At 47.4% G+C, this 18,817-nt stretch overlaps 1 protein-coding gene across 1 annotated transcript; it reads right to left on the minus strand.

Moving 5' to 3' along the window:
* Positions 1-17,085: 17,085 nt before the first annotated feature.
* Positions 17,086-18,474, minus strand: LOC133917866 (uncharacterized). The gene is made up of 3 exons (XM_062361697.1): positions 18,224-18,474; positions 17,822-18,145; positions 17,086-17,608 (listed from the first exon to the last, which is right to left on the minus strand). Exons 1-3 carry the CDS (start codon positions 18,472-18,474, stop codon positions 17,086-17,088), a joined length of 1,098 nt encoding a protein of 365 aa, XP_062217681.1.
* Positions 18,475-18,817: the final 343 nt, after the last annotated feature.

An 18,817-nucleotide genomic window follows, 5' to 3' on the forward strand; every position in this document is an offset into this window, starting at 1 on the left:
GGTGGGTTTGCGTCTGCCCTATGTGGCCTATAACATTCTCGGCCCATGAGTATTTCCCAAATGCTATACGTGGATCTCTCATGCTCATTTATTTCCTTGTTTTAACCATGGTTACCTCCAGCTTTTCTTGACATGCACTTGTACCCCTAAAGTGCACTTGTGATTCATGTGCATATGTTAACAGTGACAGGGAAGAGGGCACCTGCATGTGTGGTTGTGCACTCTCACGCTAACAAGTGCATATATGACCTCGTTGAAGCTCTCATTCATTTGTTGCATCAAACTAGGGATGCAAGTGGTGCCAACCAACACGAGATATTTAGTATATAACACTAAACTCATGTGCCTTCCAAGGTTGCAAGTGGTGCAATCGTGAAAGGCATGTGATTTTAGTGTCGTATTATGAAAATTCTCACCAATGTAATGGGTAGTTGGGTCATCACTCTAGTTCACCTCGTCTCTAAATATAGGGGAAATGAACTAGCAATTAGGTGCAAATACATTTTTAGTTCAAAGAAGCATTTTTTGATTAAAAAAATGGAATTCTTTCTCTTTGTAGTAAAGTTTCATTTAGTAAAAAAGGTATCATTTGAAATGATGGAGTTTTCCAGCTTACAAAAGAGACCGTGGGTTTTTTTGTTCATGCCTAATGATGCCACAACTAATATTAGGTAAACATGACTTGCTACAAAAAGTATGACCAACAAATTTTTAACTATAAGTATACCAAAGTTTGTAAAAAAATTAAATGTATAACATATGAGTCTAAGGTGCTAACAAAGTGTGCCTTGTGACTAAGCTTGTGACATTCAACCAAACAACTGCCAAAAATATGTGATGTGACTAAGCTTAGAATGACAAAATTAGGCACAAACCAAATATGCCTCGAGTTTATTTGTGCAAGGCCCTAATTGAGGGACGATGGATGACTGAACTTGCCTTTAGTCATGTGTTGACTGTTGAGAGAGTCCCAAAGACGCATTGTATTGTTATGGAGTTGTGCACGTGAGGAATGGATCCGGTAGTTCAGTACCCCCAATCCTCCCCTCCGCAAACACTGCTTACTCCTCCGAGATGGGCAAAAGGCATGTCAGCGACAATCGGGTGGCAAGGCAGGGCAGCTGATGATTGGCACCAATGTGGCGTTCGGATCCCTTTCTCATTTTCTAAGAACATGATGGCGCACACATCTCTTTCTGGCTAAATTTGCCTGTACAAATACGGCAATACCTGACCTGCCATGATCACAACACAACTAGGGACATGCACCATGTATAGGGGTGGCAACGGATCAGGTCGGGACGGATGAAGCTTGAATACACTAGATCTAAAATATGAGATCTCAAATTTGACCTAGCTCGAAATGGTTATCGGGTGCAAAACGTTCCTCGGCCTCGGTAGAGACCCGATGGCGTACTGTAAAGCGTTGGAGCGGGAGGGCAACGACGACGGTGGAGTCGTGGAGAGCTCGACCACGGCGGTTGATGGGCAGAGACGCAAGCGGGCTGGGGCCCTCGGGTAGTGACGGCAGGGCATGTTGGGCTGTGTGGGGGGGAGTCTAAGAGACGTTAGCAATGGTTGTGTTGTTTTTTTATAGTATTCGAGGCTTATAGGTAACCTGCGGGTGCATAGTCTATCCTGACTCCGAATCCGACTTAGGTCAGACCCCGACTCGGTAGCCACGCGGGGTCGTTTTTTCACTGAATCCGATCATGCCAAGTCTAAAACCTGTGAGTACCTGACCCAACAGAATAAACTGTCATCCTTAACCATGTCCCTGCAGTTGCAGTAACTGAGGCAAAAACAGTAGACATAGCATGTATCGGGTAACAAATTCATGCTCTGCTAACACGGAACCGGAAGATTGTTCCACGAAGGCATGCATGCATGCAACCAAGCGTGCACAGCACAACTTTGAACTTTCCCGTTGCGAGCGCCTGCGCCACGACGACGGGCAGGCCAGGCCGGGCCGAGCCGAGGCGAGCAGAGCACCCGAAAAGGCAGGGGTGAAAGCGACGGCCGAATCCGAGGGTACACGGGCGCGCCAGCGCTTTTCTCGAGAGGACAACAGACGAGGACGCGACGGCACAGCCGCGCACAAGAGGCGAAAGCAAGCCGCGCACATGCCTCGCGCCATCACGCCGAATCATAGATTCCCACTCGAGAGCCGGCCCCGGTGTCAGGAAGGACGCCCGCGCGGGGCCCTGGCCCTGGTGGCCGCAGAAGACCCACGTGCGTGCGGCAGGGGCGGAGTCGTGGATACGACGCGAAGGCGGGACTACGTGCGCCGTCGGATGGGGTTTTCCACGGACGGATGGAGGCCCACAGCTGTCGCGCCTCGCTGGGCCAAACCAAACTGATCGTCGTCCGGTTCGTGCCACCACTGCCCGTTGTGGAAAGCTGGTCCTGGTTGCGCGCGTGGGACCAGGCAGATAACGGGAGGATGGGTAGGTAGGTAACAAACCGATTCGCCCTAGTGGCCAGTGACGTATGCTCCTTCCCTGCTGCTTTCTTCTCGAAACAGAAAAGAACATATTCTGTTCTAGTAATAATATCTAGTGGTAACAACCAACTTAAGTAGAGAGTTATAGATCTGAACATGTGCAACTTTTGTAAAGAGATAGTTATAGATTTGAACAACATGCACAAATTTTGCCAAAATTTGTATCATAACTTTGTAGCATGACAAGCAAACTATTTTCTTCAGATGAAAATGGCTCGAACCCCTCACCCATTTTATTCCAGAAATCCTAATGGAAAGTGTAACATGCAAACAATGCCGAGATAAATAGAAATTTAGTAAAAAAAAAAACCTAGTTTAATATCAAGTTGTTGTCCATGGTCCAAGGGGTTAGGGCTCCTCATCAAAGTTAGCATTGGCGATCCACTTCATTTAGCTGTTGAGGAGAAATGTGAAGAACATGTATGCTATCGGATGCGAAGAAGATGACCTGGTTGTATTGTTATGTAATTTCTTTATTTCTTAGGAACGCTATTATGAGGATATTTTTCTAGATTTAATATAATTTTAGGACCAATTCTGCAACTGTTGTCCACTTCAAAACCAATCAAAAGCAAAAACTTTTATAAACTAAAGAGGGTATGTTTTTGGCGCATGTACACCGATAAGCTATGCTTACACATCTCAATCTTTCATTCAGTATTTTTTTTCAATTGTTTAGCCCACATAGTTATAGGGAACATTGCCAAAATACCACTAGTGAAACCCTAATTTGCCCAAATGCCATTGAGTTATGGTAATAACAAGTGGGGTATGATCCCATGTGTCATTGACACACTTAGTGGTATTTTGGCAAAGTGCAATTTCACTAATAGTATTGTCGGAAATTAATCCCTGATAATACTTCCTGAGTATATCGGATGATAGGTGCATGATCGACATGTTTCGTGTGTGTATATGAACTTAAGAACACCAGGGTTATTCAGGTTCAGGTCTTCAGTAGGATAACAGCCATACGTCTTGCATATTCTTTTATAGATAGTATGAAACTGTTTACAAATGTGTTTCTCTTCTTCTTACAAGTCTGATCCTTCTCTATTTATATAGCAAGAGTAGTGTACATACAAACAGACCGTGCCAACAGCGTGCCCTGTCTAACCTTGATGAAACCAACTACCCATAGCTAGAGTAGGAATGCAGACCCTACACTTGTTGACCGACCTGCCCTGTCCTGTCGCCCCATGCTACATGCCTGCCTGTGACGCCGTCCCATCTATTGTGCGGCGCCATGCCTGTCTGTAACGCCATGTAATAGCGTTTAATGCTACGGGACGGGACACTGCCCATCTACGCTAGCCAAGACTTTGTTCGCTGGAGGGTGTGCTTGGGGAAGAAAAACACTTGCGTCCATAGCATTTAATGCGACTTGATAGGTTAAGATGAAATAGCTATCATGCGATTAGTGAGGCTAGTCGCAAGGCTTACCTCCACGACTAGGGGGCTAGTCACGAGAGCCTCTCCTGGTCGCGCGATAGAGCCATGGTCTTTGAAAAACTATCTACCGCCAGCTAGCACTCCTTTGTGCGAACTCCCCCTGATATGGACCCCCTTGTTCCATATACCGACAATAGCCCCTAAGCTCCCCCATGGATGTGATCAGACCTAACCACACCACTTGGGACCCATGTGAACAAGAGTTTACCCCAAAAGTGGTCATCGACATAGTCTTCCCTCACGGTGGGCCCAGGAAATCGTATCCTGAGGGAAGGTTAAAAAATAGAGAGAAAAGGGGAACGTAGGAGAGAGATACAATGATGGCCATCGGACCCAAGGGAATTTTTGCTTCTCCTGCACGGCTTTTTGAATTTCGAACTGGTTGGGCCTCACGGTGGTTGAGATACCGTAGTCATCCTATAAATGTGGGTGTCGTTGGCTCTCCGTAGATCTTTTTGTCATTCTCCAAGCCCCTAGCCCTTATGCTCAAAGCCCCTCTTCTCCGTCATTGTCCGTGCTCTCACCACAGCCTTTGCCACATTCTTATGGCGTTGCGCTCCAGTAAAGAACCTAACTTCTCCAAGTCCAAATGCACTGTGACGAAGATGAGGTAGATGCGCAAGAACCATCTGCTCCCTCATCGCCTCTCTTCGGGTTACCGCCCTAGGGAAGATGCGCCTGCTCCCCACCAGGGGGAGATCATTATGTTCGCCTCCTTCTTTCTAGCCTTCTCTGAATTCTTCACCACAGTTATCACCTTCTACAACATCTTGCACCTCCACCTCAACCCTAATTTCATCATCATGCTGAGTATTTTTGCTCACATGTGCGAGAATTTTATAGGAGTCGAGTTGTGCCTCAATCTTTTTAGATTCTTTTACACAGCTAGGTTATAGATCAGGTCGGCCATCGGGAGCTTCGGGTTTCAACTCGCGACGGTGTCATGGGCTCCTACCTCGAGATGCACCTCAAATCGTCATAGTCAGGATGGAGGGATGAGTGGTTCCACCTCCAAACAGAAGATTTTTTAGACAACATCCACTTACAGGCCACGCCGACGCAACTCAGCAAGAACTGAGGGAGCGCCCCTATGGTCACTCTAAAGCTGTTGAGCCTCACTGCTTGGGTTAAGAAGCTTGCGAATGCTGGGCTGTCGGGTCAAACATCGTTCGTGACTTCATCAAGTACCGGTTGTGTCCCTTACGAAGGAGAGCACAACCGACCTACCTGTACACCAGGAGTGAGGATGACACCCGGGAGAGCTCCTCAGGTAACGTCGCAACCATTTTCATGGCGCTTGTTGCTAATCGTGCTGTATTTTAGGTATCTCTTTTTTTCAAATCTCCTTGATGAAGCCGTCGATTTGCGGGTCAAATTTCTAATGGTGGCTACCCCGAGGAAGAATGGCCCTCTGTGAGACGCTCCACCACTGTGTGTCCTCCCTTCGTCGGAGAGGGCTCAGATCAGATTGGTATGCTTGGTCTTTTCCCGACTTTTCACTTCCAAGCCTTCTCCTGGGTTAGAGTTTCATGGTTTGCATCGTCGTAGGGTCTTCTCGAGGTCAATGTCTTAGACGAGGTCATGATGATCACCCGGGAAGTTGATCTTGATGCCCGCATGTCCTCTCTACTGCTCAGCGCTGCTCCGGCCGGCCGTCAACCCGGTCGTGAAGCACACCTAGCTGGCCACAGAGGTGACCAGACTGCTTGGAGCCAGGTATCGATCGCAGGCGGTGGTTCTGGGAGCAACACCAATCAGTAGAGGGTCAACAAACATTGCCCCGACTGGCCTAGCTCTGCCCAGCCTCGCCAAGTGTCTGTGCATGGGGGAAAAACCAGTGAAAGACTTGGGTTTCGTGGGAACATTTAAACGCGTCCGTGGGAACATCTAAACACATCCATGGGACACCGATCCCTGGTCATGCCTAATCCACCAGTGCCTCAGCAAGGCATTCTCGGTCCCCATCTTGGCGCAGCTCTGACGTCGGAAACATTGGTTGTGACTTCTGGGCGCGTAGAGCCAGTTGCGGGGAGCCCGTTCTAGCCTCTGATCTACTCTCCCTGGTCGACTACTTCCCTGTCTCCATCCACAAATTGATTGCCAAGAAGGAGGTGGTAGACGGTTGGTGCGCCGAATTGGAGAAGCGGGTGGTTGAGGAGAAGAAAATGAGACTCCTGTTTCAACAGGAAAACACCAAGCTCCAATGGGAAAAAGACGTGGTCACTGCTAAACATGCTGAGCTTAAGGAAAAGGAATGAAGGATCCGTAGTATTCTTGAGGAATGTTTTAAGGATATTCGGAGGCCCCTGAGGAGCGTTGTGCTGGACGCCCCCAACCCGAAGGAAGAAAGGACTGCTGAGGGCTGGGCCTTTGCCATCCGCGTCCTGATGGAGAGGTTTGCTCAACTCCCACGCATTCTGGCAAAGAGGATGTCGGAGGATGTGGCGAATGTGGTGAAGGTCGTGATGGCATACATCCTCAAGTGTTACCGCAGCTGCGACCCTGAATTCAACCTTAAAACCGTCCGAGAGAGGATCACAACAGTAGGTCCCATAGGAGTGTAGAGGCTGGAAGAGGAGTGCAAAGGGCCGACGGATTATGTGGGGTCCATCTTTTGGGTGCAAACCATCAAGGAAGCCGATGAGGAGGAGTAAACCTCGAATTGTAATGTGGGTCTGTAGCTTGTATGAACAAGGCTTTCAACTTCTATAGTGAGCTTGTGTCACTGTTGTGGTCGTATGGTCCCTGAATTGACCAAACCACCTGCCCACTCTGAGCCCCTGACCACGCATGTATATAGAGTGCAGTCAGAGATGTCCGTGCAACCTACTCGCTCTGAGTCCCCGGCCACATTTTTTCACCATTTTGTCAACCAGTGCAGTCGAGAAGCGGTGGTCGAGTGCGAGCTTGGGTTCGCGGTCGAGCAAGAGATCCTACTAAGTGACCTCCAAGGTGCATCGGTCTTACCACCACTAAGTCATGTGTAGTCCTAGGCTAGCCAAGCGACGCTCGACCAGCTGACCCCTGTGAGGTTCATGACCTATTTGCTTGGTTAGCTTGTCGGAAGGAGTTGCTCATAGAGCGGAGAGACCTGGAGCGGATGACCAGAGACGAGAATACTTCTACGACCGCCTCAACCAGGATTTTACACCCTTTGACTCGCTGCTGCGGTCCACCGTTATTCTGGTTCTCCCAACTCCTAGAGACACTGTGACTGGTCATGTCAACTATTTTTTAGCATCCTCCAAGGAGGCCGACGATCTTGAGCGGAGGCTTTGCGAAACTGTCGGTGAACACCTTTTTGAGGTCAGAGTCACCAGCGCCTATCTTGCCCTTGTCTGTGTCCATGACCATATCCCCAACCTAGACCTTGCTTCACTAGTTGATGTTGACTTTGGCGGGATTCAGAGGACAATGGAGGAGCTCAGCACTCTCGCAGACTCATTTTTGTACACAGCTCGCTCCCTCCTTTGGACTGTCTGGTTTGACCCGCTGAGGGGCATCTTCGGATCCTAGGGATACTGAATGAAAATGTTAGAAACAGCCCTCGGGCAATACCCGAGCGGTTATTTTGTAATGTAAGGACATACTTTTATGTAAACTTTTCATGTGTTCAAATGACGAGTAGGTTCTAAGTGCCTGTTACAATTAGGGAGGACCAAGGCTTCCGTACCGCTCGCTAGTTAGGTTCGTGGCGCCTAGGACAACCCTTGGCATGACAAGCCCTTCGGTGATGACTAGTGCTCAACCCGAGTTTGGATTTGTGGATTCGAGATCGTTACCCCCAGCCACCCATATCCTTGAAATTGCATGAGTGGCAACTTGAATCCCCTCTCAATGGTTTGGTACTCACCATGAAAATGAACCGGCAAAGTAAATAGCAGTATGAGAAATCATGAAAAAAGGACTATATCAAAACAACTCTAGCCCCCGATCGCCTGGTCGACAGTAAAGTTGCCAGGCAGTCGAGCTCTTGAATCGGAAACACTCACAATCTATCGGGAGACCGCTCTCATCCGGGAAATCCTGCAGAACAAAGAGTATGGTTATTGAATTGGAAAAACTTACATGCCCTTATTCCACACTCGTCTTGGAAGATCCTGCAAAATAAAAAACACGTACTCGCGCTCGAGTAGTCTTATACATAGAACTTGCGCAACTGGTCAATATTCCAAGAATTGTGTATTTCACGACCGTCCTCCATGGTAGCTTCACCACTGAGTAGGGTCCCTCCCACTTGGGGGAGAGCTTATTTCAACATGCCTTATTCTGAATTTTTCTTAGGATTAGGCTGCCTACAACCGGTGTTCGCTCCCACACCCAGTGGTCATGGTAGCGTCTGAGGCTCTATTGCTATCTGGTTGCTCGAATTAGAGCACAATCACGGAACTCTTTAATCAGGTTTATGTCATCCTCTCATAGAGCCACCTGGTCGCCATCCAAGTAGTTGGCCACTTGAGGAGATTGGAGGGCGATCTCGGAAGGGAGCATTGCTTCAGTGGTATAGACCAGATAGAACGGAGTCTCGGTAGTGGCACTGCTTGGGGTCGTTCTTAGCGACCAGAATGCTGTGGGGAGTTCATCCAACCGACGTCTTGAGTAGCTTTGAAACCGATCAAAGACTCGGGTTTTGACCCCTTGTAGTATCATCCTATTTGCCCTTTTGACCTATCCATTGCTCTGGGGGTGTGCCACCGATGCGAAGCATACTTTGGTCTCGAAAAACGCTACTAGCAAACTGAGTCCTGCTGTCCCTAACTATATAGTTTGAACTGCCGAACCGCACTACCAACCCACGTATGAACTTGATCGCTACTGTGGTGGTGATCTTCCTGATAGGCTCAACGTTGATCCACTTAGTGAATTTGTCGACTACCACGAATAGGAATTCAGAATCACCAGGGGATTTAGGGAACGGTCCCACGAAATTGAGCCTCCAGACAGCAAATGGCCAAGAGAGTGGTAGGTTGGTATGTCGGCTATGGTACTGACATGACTCGCACCGTTTCACCAGCTCGCAAGCATCCTAGAGGGCCGTGGGCCAATAAAATCCTTGCCGGAACGCTTTTCTGACTAAAGTGCGGTATGAAGCATGGCTACCACATATGCCTCAATGGATATCAGAGATCACTGCTCCCCTCTTCCTGAGTGATGCATTTCAAAAAAAGGTTGTTTCTCCTTCTATGGTAAAGGCGTCCCTTTACCAGTGAGTATCTGTGGGCTCACCACATGACCTTTTCTGCTGACACATCATCGTTAGGAAATGTTCAATTCTGAAGGTAGTTCAAGATCTGATCCATCCAGGTGGTACCCGAATCAAGCAGGATGACTACTTAAGTGCCACCCGAGGTCGACAGTACCAAAGGAGGCGTTTGCCTCAAATGGTGTTGCCTCTGGTGCTCCATTTCCAAGAGGAGTATTCCCTTCACCTTGGCCTGAGACCGAGATGGATAGTTGCGCGAGTCTTTCTTCAAAGACTCTGATCGAGATAGTTTCGCGAGAAGAAGCTAGATGGGCCAGCTCATCGACTAAGAAGGTGTCCTTACGAGGGACATGTTTGACCTCAAAGCCGATAAAACATCGCTCTAGCTTTATCACTTCGAAGAGGTATGCCGTCATTGTCGGATCAGAGCACTGAAATTCCTTTTGCACTTAGTTCATGACCAATAGCGAGTCCCCTATCGCTAACATACGTTTTATCCCAAGCGCGGAAGCAGCTAGCATTCCGGACAAGAGGCCCTCGTATTCTACAATATTATTAGTGACTAAAAAATATAATTGAACTACATACCTGAGGATGTCACCAGTCAGTGAGGTCAGGACCACTCCAACCGCCGCTCCCTTCAGCATAAATGACACATCAAAGTGCATGTTCCAGTGCTCATCTACCTCTAGTCGATGTTCCCGCTCATGCTCAAAGGATGACTACTCGGCCACAGAATCGACCAGGGCTTAGGACTTGATAGCCGTTCGGGGGATGAACTGAATACCGAACTCCCCAAGATTTACTACCCACTTTGTTGTTCTTCGTGCTACATCTCTATTATGGAGAATTTCTATAATAAAAAACAAGGATTTTACCTTAATTTTGTGGGCCTAGAAGTAGTGTCTGAGCATGCGAGAGGCCATCAGCACGACGTATAGTAGCTTCTGAGCCTGTGGATACTGAGCTTTCGCATCATGTAGGACCTCGCTGATGAAGTACACTGGTCGCTGAAGACCTTCTCATTTGGTGACCAAGGCTGCACTCGCAACCTATGGGATAGCTGCAGCATAGAGCAAGAACTCCTCATTTGGTCGATGAGTGGTTAGTACAGGAGGGGATGAGAGGTATCTTTTGAGATCCCAGAAGGTTGTTTTTGCTTCTGACGTTCACAAGAAGTGGTCACTTTTCTTTAGGAGCTTGAAGAGCGGCATCCCCTTCTCCCCTAGCCTAGAGATGAACCTGCTCAAAGCCATCATACACCCTGTTAGTTTCTAGATTTCCTTTAACCTGGTTGGGGATCTCATCTAGTCGATGGCTCTGATCTTATCGGGGTTTGCCTCTATTCCTCGATTAGATATGAGAAAACTAAGCAACTTCCCGGATGAGACTCTAAACATGCACTTCTCAGGGTTTAGCTTTATGCGGTACTTTCGAAGATTGTCAAATGTTTCTTGGAGGTCCGCGACCAGGTCATCCCTGGTCCTACTCTTGACGACCACATCATCAACATATGCCTCGATGTTTCTACCAAGTCATTGTCAAAGAACGAGCTAAATACAATGCTGGTAAGTGGTACCGATGCTTTTTAAACCGAAAGATATTTTTACATAGCAAAAGACCCCGAAGGGTGTTCCAAAAACAATCCTCTCCTCATCTTATCTATACATGCTAATCTTGTGGTACCCTGAAAAGGCATCTAAGAAGCTCAGAAGATCGATGTCGGTGGTTGAGTCAACAAGCTGGTTGATACAAGGTAGAAGGAATAGATCATTCGGGCACACCTTCTTGAGGTTGGTGAAGTTCACACACATCCTCCACTTACCATTGTGTTTCCGGACCATGACTGGGTTAGCCAGCCACTCTGGGTACGGCACCTCTCGGATGAAGCAAGCTTCCAGGAGCTTGTCGATGTCCTTACGAAGTGTTTCTTTTCGGTCGGGTGCAAACTGACATGCCTTTTGTTTTACTGGTCGCGTGTCAAGTTGTACCAACAAATTGTGCTTGATCACATCCCTAGGTACTCTAGGCATATCGAATGGATTCCATAAAACGAGATATGCATTTGCCCATAGGAAAGTGATGAGCGTGAATTCCTATTTGGGATCTAGGCTGGCCCCAATCTGGACTGTTCTGGATTGGTTGGAGTCATCGAGGTAAACTGCCTTGAGCTATTCATCTATACTGGCGATGACATGGACCTTCACTGGGCAACCACTAGTCCCGGTGTTTTTGAGCTGCAACCCGGGAGTCAGCTCGACCATATCGAGACTCCTCTTGTCGCAGTGCAGAGCCATCTTTACGTTATTGATGACAGTGATGACTCCCATCGGACCAGGAATCTTAATGACCTGGTAAGCGTATTGGACGACGGCCATGAACTGGGCCATCACTGGTCGCCCCAGGATCGCATTGTAAGCGATCCCCGAAGTTCACCACATCGAACAAGACCTTTTTGATTCTGAAGTTACTCAACGATCTGAAGGTGACGGGCAGCTCAATTTGCCCCGATGGTTTTGCGGAGGAGCCGGGGTGATTATGAAGAAGGGATGAGAGAGACTCAACGCACTCCTTGGAATCTGCATGGCATCTAGCACGTCAGGGAAGAGGAGGTTGATGGAGCTCCTTCCTGTCCAATATCTAACTATGGGGTATATACGCATAAAGAGTATACCATGTACGGATAAGGTATGTCATGTGCATGCTTAACGACTCCAGATATTACGGAACCGAATATGCGTTACATGATACTCTCGGAGATCTAGTATGCACATACTAGGAATGTCTCGATTGGTTATCCAACTTGAGAACAACTAGCATCTCAGCTAGATTTATTTGATCTTTCTTAGTGGATAAGATGAAGGGCTCCCTATCAACTGCGGTGAGATAGGAGGCGATACAAGACCCCTATAAAAGGCGGGGACCCAGACCCCTGAAGGGAGGCTCTTTTTCCAGAGGAAGACAACTCATTTGCAACTCGACGCAAGCACTATGGCTACAGGAGATACTCGATGACTTCCTCATTAGTCTAGTTTATATCCCATCTACTTCTTGTAATAGATCTAGACATATTGCTTGTACTCAAGTGAATATAGTACATCATCGACCACACATGACGTAGGGTATTACTTCAATTAGGGGCCCGAACCTGTATACATCGCGACTCATCTCCTGTTCGATTACTGAATCATGAAGACAACCCCGTTATTCTTACGGACGTATTGTCAGGGAAAAAGCCTCGATAGTTGGTGCGCCAGGTAAGGGTCTTCTACTTTTCAGGATTGACTATGTCTCAAGTACACATTCACACCGGATTCTCTGATGCCGATTTTTACAAACGCTTAGTAGCCAGCGATCTCTTTCCAATCGCCCCCAGCTGGGTTGGAGATCATGTTTAGAACTATGGTTCTCTGCTGGGACAATTAGGGTGGACTAATTCACACTGGTATTCTTGAGTCTAGCCCATTGGACATGTACCACGAGGTGGGACACCATGAATGGGATCTCGAAGAGCCTAATGTCCTGCGGTTCACAGATACTAACAACGATACAAGTGGTGACGATGGCTCCGTTGATTGTCGGAGCAATCGAATAGATCGATTCGTGTTTATGCCTCGAGGAACCGGGGTCCCACCTGTCAATCTGATGACGGTATATCCAAACACCATGGTGAATAACGACACGAATATCCTCGAGGATCCAACGGCAGCGACCACCAATGCTGGCAATGCGGGAGACATACCGCCGAGGACATCTGTAGCTAGATCTCTATACTCTCCTAATACCATCGATCATCAACATACCGTAGGAGGACCGACGCCTCCTGATCTTCAATGACGACTTGCAGTGGGCACACCTCCACCAGCACCGTTCCCAAGATCGAGGGATGAACTCCCTTAGGGCGCCATCACAAGGCTTCATCGGCTCGACCATAGCTGAGCCTCAGTAGTGGCATTTTTAGCACTCCATATGCTAATGTCCAGGGAGCCCATCTGATTCTGAGATCCCTTCTGAAGTTGGATCCGACAAATCCTTTAACCCCAATGGTTAATCAGGTCAGGACCCTACTCGATGCCGCTCATATCCAAGATTGAGCAAACAATCCTAGCACATTTAGGCCCCCCAGCCAGCAAGGTGCTAGGTCAAGGAGCCACGAATGTGGACATTCTTGAGTAGAAGGGTCGCAAGCAGGCAGCTCTTGAGGTCGACCCTGAGCACAACCCTGAAGGTCGAACTGCAACTACCTTGTCCACGAGTGCAGAAATCATGGAGACCTAAGAAACCTCATCCTTCACAATAGACATGACTTGCGTGAGGTTATCAACAACAACCATGAGGAGCGTTGTGAGGATGATCGATGCTACAAAGATCGCAGATCTCCATGACAGAATGGTCGACGTGACTCCCCTAATCGAAGGAACATGCGTGATAGTCATTCTCCTTTGCCTCCTGAGGAATTTAACGGAGGTTGCGAAGCCTTTGTCCCAAAGCTCCACTCGATGTGGTGGCCTAATAAGTTCAAGACGGGCATGATCCAGAAGTACGTCAGGAAGATCAACCCTAAAGAGTGGTTATAGATATATACCACAGCTATCCAAGTAGCGAGTGAAAATAACAAGGTAATGGCCAATTACCTGCTAACCACGCTTGATGGACCGGCAAGGTCCTGGTTATTGAACCTGCCTCCCAACTCGATCTGATTATGGGCCGAATTGAAGGCTCAGCTCATAGCCAACTTCCAAGGTACTTTCGAGCGCCCAGGAATGGAGAACGATCTTCATCAACTGAACCAAGGTAAGGATGAGTCCCTCCGAGACTTCATCCGATGATTCAGTGACCGGCGAAACACAATCTCAGATATTTCTGATGAATCAGTTATCATCACCTTCAAGAGAGACATCAGGAACACATATCTGGTCGGGAAGCTTGCTACCCAGAAGATCCAGATGGTCAAGGAGCTCTTCGAGTTGGCCAAAAATCTACAAAGAAAGTTGAAGCTTAGGCACATGCCAAAAACCCTCTGCCTGGCAAGGACAATCATGAGTCCTCAAAGAACGAGGGGAAGAAGGGAAAGCTTAGTGACAAGCGCAAGGGTCCGGATATGACCGTAGCCACGGTCAATATCAGTAAGTCATGCAACCCTAAGGACAATAAAGGCCTAAGTCGAGGTGGCAAGAAGTGGTGCCCCGTTCATCTTACCAATCAGCATGACTTTGACGAATGCTACGTTAAAAAAAAAAGGTCAAAGAGAAGCTCAAAGCCACCGCTGTCGAGCACCACAGCAAACAGACTATTCCAAACACTAAAGGTGGTGAGCCCGAGTTCGATGAGCCTAACCAAAGTTTGGCACACATCTTTGGAGGATCCGCCATGTACGAGTCAAAAAGACAATACAGCGCAGTTGAACGAGAGGTCAACTTGGCTCTCACCGGTCCTACACGGTACCTGAGGTCATCGAAAGTTCCGATTACCTTCAACCAAGTTGACCATCATCCAGCAGTCCCACATCATGGTCGATATCCGGTTTTGGAACAATTGACTATTCTCAACATCAAAGTTTCTCGAACACTGGTTGATAAGGGTAGTTCGTTTAACCTCATCTTCACAAAGACTTTAGATAATATGGGGATCGAGAGGTCGGAGCTAAGGAAGGGAGTAAAGTCTTTCCATGACATAACTCACAATTCATCGATGATGCTCCTTAGTGAGATCGAGTTGCCAATCATGTTTGACACGCCCGACAACTTCCGCACAAAGAAGCTTACACTCAATGTCATGGATTTCGAGGTGGCGTACAATGTGATCCTAGGCCCCTCAATGTTGGATAAGTTCATGGATGCCGTGCACTACACGTACCAGACACTCAAGATCCCGGGTCTTAAAGGGGTCATAACTGTCAAATGAGATCAACGAGCAGCAGTCAAGTACGACAAGTAGAGCTTAGATATGGTCGAACACTTTAGTCAATCGTCAATTACTTCAAAAGGTGCGGAGTCCAAGCACTAGAACCATCAAGCTGCTAGTGACTCCAAGCTTGTAAGCCTTATTAACACATCCTAGTCTGACGATACCACAAAGGAAGAGACTAACAAGGGCGCCAAGAAAAAAAAAACAGATGGTGGTGTCATGGCAGTGCCCCTCACGTCACCTAAACTAGCAAAGACAATCAAGTTTGGGGCTGGTCTCAACCCCAAATAGGAACTCGAGCTTGTTGGTTTCCTTCGAGTGAACCAATATGTGTTTGCATGGCAATCGTCTGATATGTTCGGGGTTCCTAGGGAAGTAATCGAGCATCAAATAGGTGTTAAATCCGACGGCAAACCTGTGGTGCAGAAGCAGGGAAGATATACTGAGGATAGAAAGCTAGCCATCCATGAGGAGATCGACAAACTCCTAAAGGTGGGCTTTATTCAAGAAGTTCGTCATCCTACATGGCTAGCTAATCCTATCCTAGTTAGAGCAACTCCAAGAGAGCTTCTATTCCATCATCTATCGCACTGTAAATCCAAAATCTCTTCAAATCCGTCTCCAACAGACGATCTATCCCACCTGCTATTTTCACGGGCACGCTATCTCCATCCTCCCGCACGCCATATCTGGCGTGCCTCTCCCCGCACGCTATCCCCCAACCGACGCTTGCTCCTGCCACCATCGCGACTCCGCCCCGAGCGTCGGCGACTCGATCCAAAGGGAGAAGGGCGCACGCGGGGTTGCGTGCATGAACTCGTCGCTGCCTAGTTACGCGTCGAGTGTGGGACGGCCGCCGCCGGCGCCGCCACCGCCGTCGGAAATCTTGGCCGCGTTGATGCCACTGGAGTCGTAGCACTCTGACGGCGGCGTGAGGGACGCACTGGGCGCGTCGATATCCTCCGAGTGGGAACCGTTGGAGCATGACACCAGCGCTGGCGCCGCGGTGGTGGTGGCACTGACGGCGGCGGCCGTGGTTTCCTGGCGCAGCTGCAGCTGCGCGCCGGCGGCTCAAGGTCTCGAGGCGACATGTACGGGGACTGCAGCGCCGACACGAACGCAGACAACAGCGGCGACAGCGAGTAGAGGTGCGGTGTGATGGAGGTGGCCGGCGAGATGGGAGCGAAACGATCGGAGCCGCAGCCGCATCCAGCAACGCTGGTCCTGATGGTGAGGGACTTGGTGGCGATGGGGATATCCTTGGGCATATCAAGAAAGGTCGGAGCTTTTCGCTGTTCCTCCATGGCTAGCTACTCACAAAGATTGAAGCTTGCTGGAAAGAGCTGCACGATCTGGTGCTCCTCGGAAAGCTCGGGACGATTTGGCTCGATTTTGGTGGAATCGGATAAGGGGAGCGGCAGATGGACTGGAGCAGCGAGAGGGATGCTTGTCTTCTGGTTTCCAAAGAAATGAGAGCACCTCGTCAAGCTTATCTGTAGAATTTTCATTTTTTTTGTTGGTCTCTAGTTCTTGATGATGCATGAAGGTTTCTGTGTGCACAAATTTGGTTGGATTAGATTGGGTATGGTTAGTTAAAAAAATTAATAATATATAGGAGAGTTATACTCGGAATTTTCTTGGGATTTAGGCTACTGTGCTGTAATTTTCTTTAGAAAAGGTTATACTCGGAATGTATGTGATATGTTCGCTGAGTTCTACTCTTGATATGTTCCTAATTCAGTAGTGTGAAATTTGTAGAATTGATATGGATCAGGCTTTTGTGTAAGGATATGGGCATATGAATCGGTGCCCCTTGTAACTAATGATTGGTATGTGAACTATTTGTTGTACGAGCTATTTGTTGTTGAAACTATAAGTTGTGTCAAAAAACATGATACATTAATTCAGAAAGAACTGAATACATCATCATACATAATTTGAAAACACAACAATCCTCTATAATAAAAACACTACTTGATAGGTTCCGACTACATTATTGCAAATGCTTACACTATAAGAACTACGACTCTGTATATAGTTGCCATAGGTGCTCGACTAGATCATCTTGAAGTTGAGAGTGAGCTTGTCGGTCCCTGATATCATGATTGTTCTTAATAAACTCCATAAATTGAGACAGCTCAGGGGTGTGCTCATCTTCAATTATCACTCTTTCTCCCTCATGATCGTAATGGAAGTTTTTCGGCTCATGATCGTAATCGAAGTCTTCCCGCTCATATTCAATTATCATATTATGCATGATGACGCAAGCCGTCATGATTTGTCCGAGTGTCTCTTGATCCCAAAACCTTGCTGGTCCACGAACAATGGCAAAACGAGCCTGTAGAACTCCAAATACTCGTTCAACATCCTTCCTAACACCTTCTTGAGCTTGCGAGAAAAGTTTTTTCTTATTCCCTTGCGGAGATGTTATTGTCTTCATAAAAGTTGCCCATGGTGGATATATGCCATCTGCCAAGTAATAGCCCATTGTATAGTTGTGACCATTGATGGTGTAATTTACTTCTGGAGCTTGTCCTTCGGCCAGCTTTGCAAATAGAGGGGAACGATGAAGAACATTAATATCATTGTGAGACCCCGGTAAACCAAAGAAAGCGTGCCAAATCCAAAGATCTTGTGAAGCAACGGCTTCCAGAATAATTGTGGGCTCATGCACATGGCCGGTATACATTCCTTGCCATGCTGCAGGGCAATTTTTCCACTTCCAATGCATGCAATCTATGCTCCCTAGCATACCGCGAAAACCTCTTGCTTCTCCCATTTCAAGTAACCTAGCAGTATCAATATTATTTGGAGATCTCAGATATTCATCACTAAATACTTCCACAACAGCTTGTACAAATCTTTTAAGACTCTCTATAGCAGTACTTTCTCCAATCCGAATAAATTCATCTGTAGCATCCGCTGGTACTCCATAAGCTAGCATGCGAAATGCAGCGGTAATCTTCTGCAAAGGAGATAACCCAAGAATCCCAGCACTATTTCTTTTTTGCATGAAATAGCTATCATGCTCTACTACAGATTGTACTATACGAAGAAACAGAGAACGGGCCATTCTAAATCTACGCAGAAATAATAATAAAATGAGACGAGAGGATAAAAAATAAGGGCGAACAAAAACATATTCACTAATTACAAACCTGCGCCGAAAAATAGCCGGGCCGTAGGTGGGATCCTCTGAAAAGTAGTCTTGGTATAGTCTCGCATGTCCGGCTTCTCTGCCGCGATGAATTACTCGATGTCCTGGCACGGAACCGCCATGGCGTCGAACATTCAAACGTTGATCTTCATCGTGCACTTGGAATGCTGTAGCAACAATGAGTTCGTCATCATCGGATGAGGTCGATGACGAATCCATGAGAATTTGCTTGACGATATTGCGACGCCTCATTGCGTTGTTGGAGAGGAGACAGAGATATGTGGGAGATGACACAGAGAGAGCTGGGAGATGAGATACAGCTCAAGAATAGCAAATGGACTTACATATATATATCTGAAAAAATAGCCGTTGGAAAAATAACCGTTGGAAAAATAACCGTTGGAAAAATAGCCGTTAGAGAAATAACCGTTAGAAATATAGCCGTTACAAAAATATAGTCGTTACGAATATATTGTTAGTTATAGAATACTATTAAAAATAGGAGAGAGAATATAGAGGGTGAAATATGGATGTGCTGTTGGAGTGGTGGAGTATTATGAAGGAGGAATCTTTATAGATGGTAATCCATATGGGG

This window comes from Phragmites australis, chromosome 5 (assembly GCF_958298935.1).
Source record: "Phragmites australis chromosome 5, lpPhrAust1.1, whole genome shotgun sequence".
In the NCBI taxonomy this organism is placed as follows: Eukaryota; Viridiplantae; Streptophyta; class Magnoliopsida; order Poales; family Poaceae; genus Phragmites; species Phragmites australis.

What these genes read in the sequence shown, in the direction of transcription:
- LOC133917866 (XM_062361697.1), bottom strand. Translation starts at nt 18,474, where the DNA reads ATGAGGCGTCGCAATATCGTCAAGCAAATTCTCATGGATTCGTCATCG. An exon ending in CCGGCTATTTTTCGGCGCAG is followed by an intron (nt 18,146 to 18,223) that starts GTTTGTAATTAG and finishes ATTTCTGCGTAG; the next exon opens with ATTTAGAATGGCCCGTTCTC. An exon ending in GGAGAAGCAAGAGGTTTTCG is followed by an intron (nt 17,609 to 17,821) that starts CGGTATGCTAGG and finishes ATTTGCAAAGCT; the next exon opens with GGCCGAAGGACAAGCTCCAG.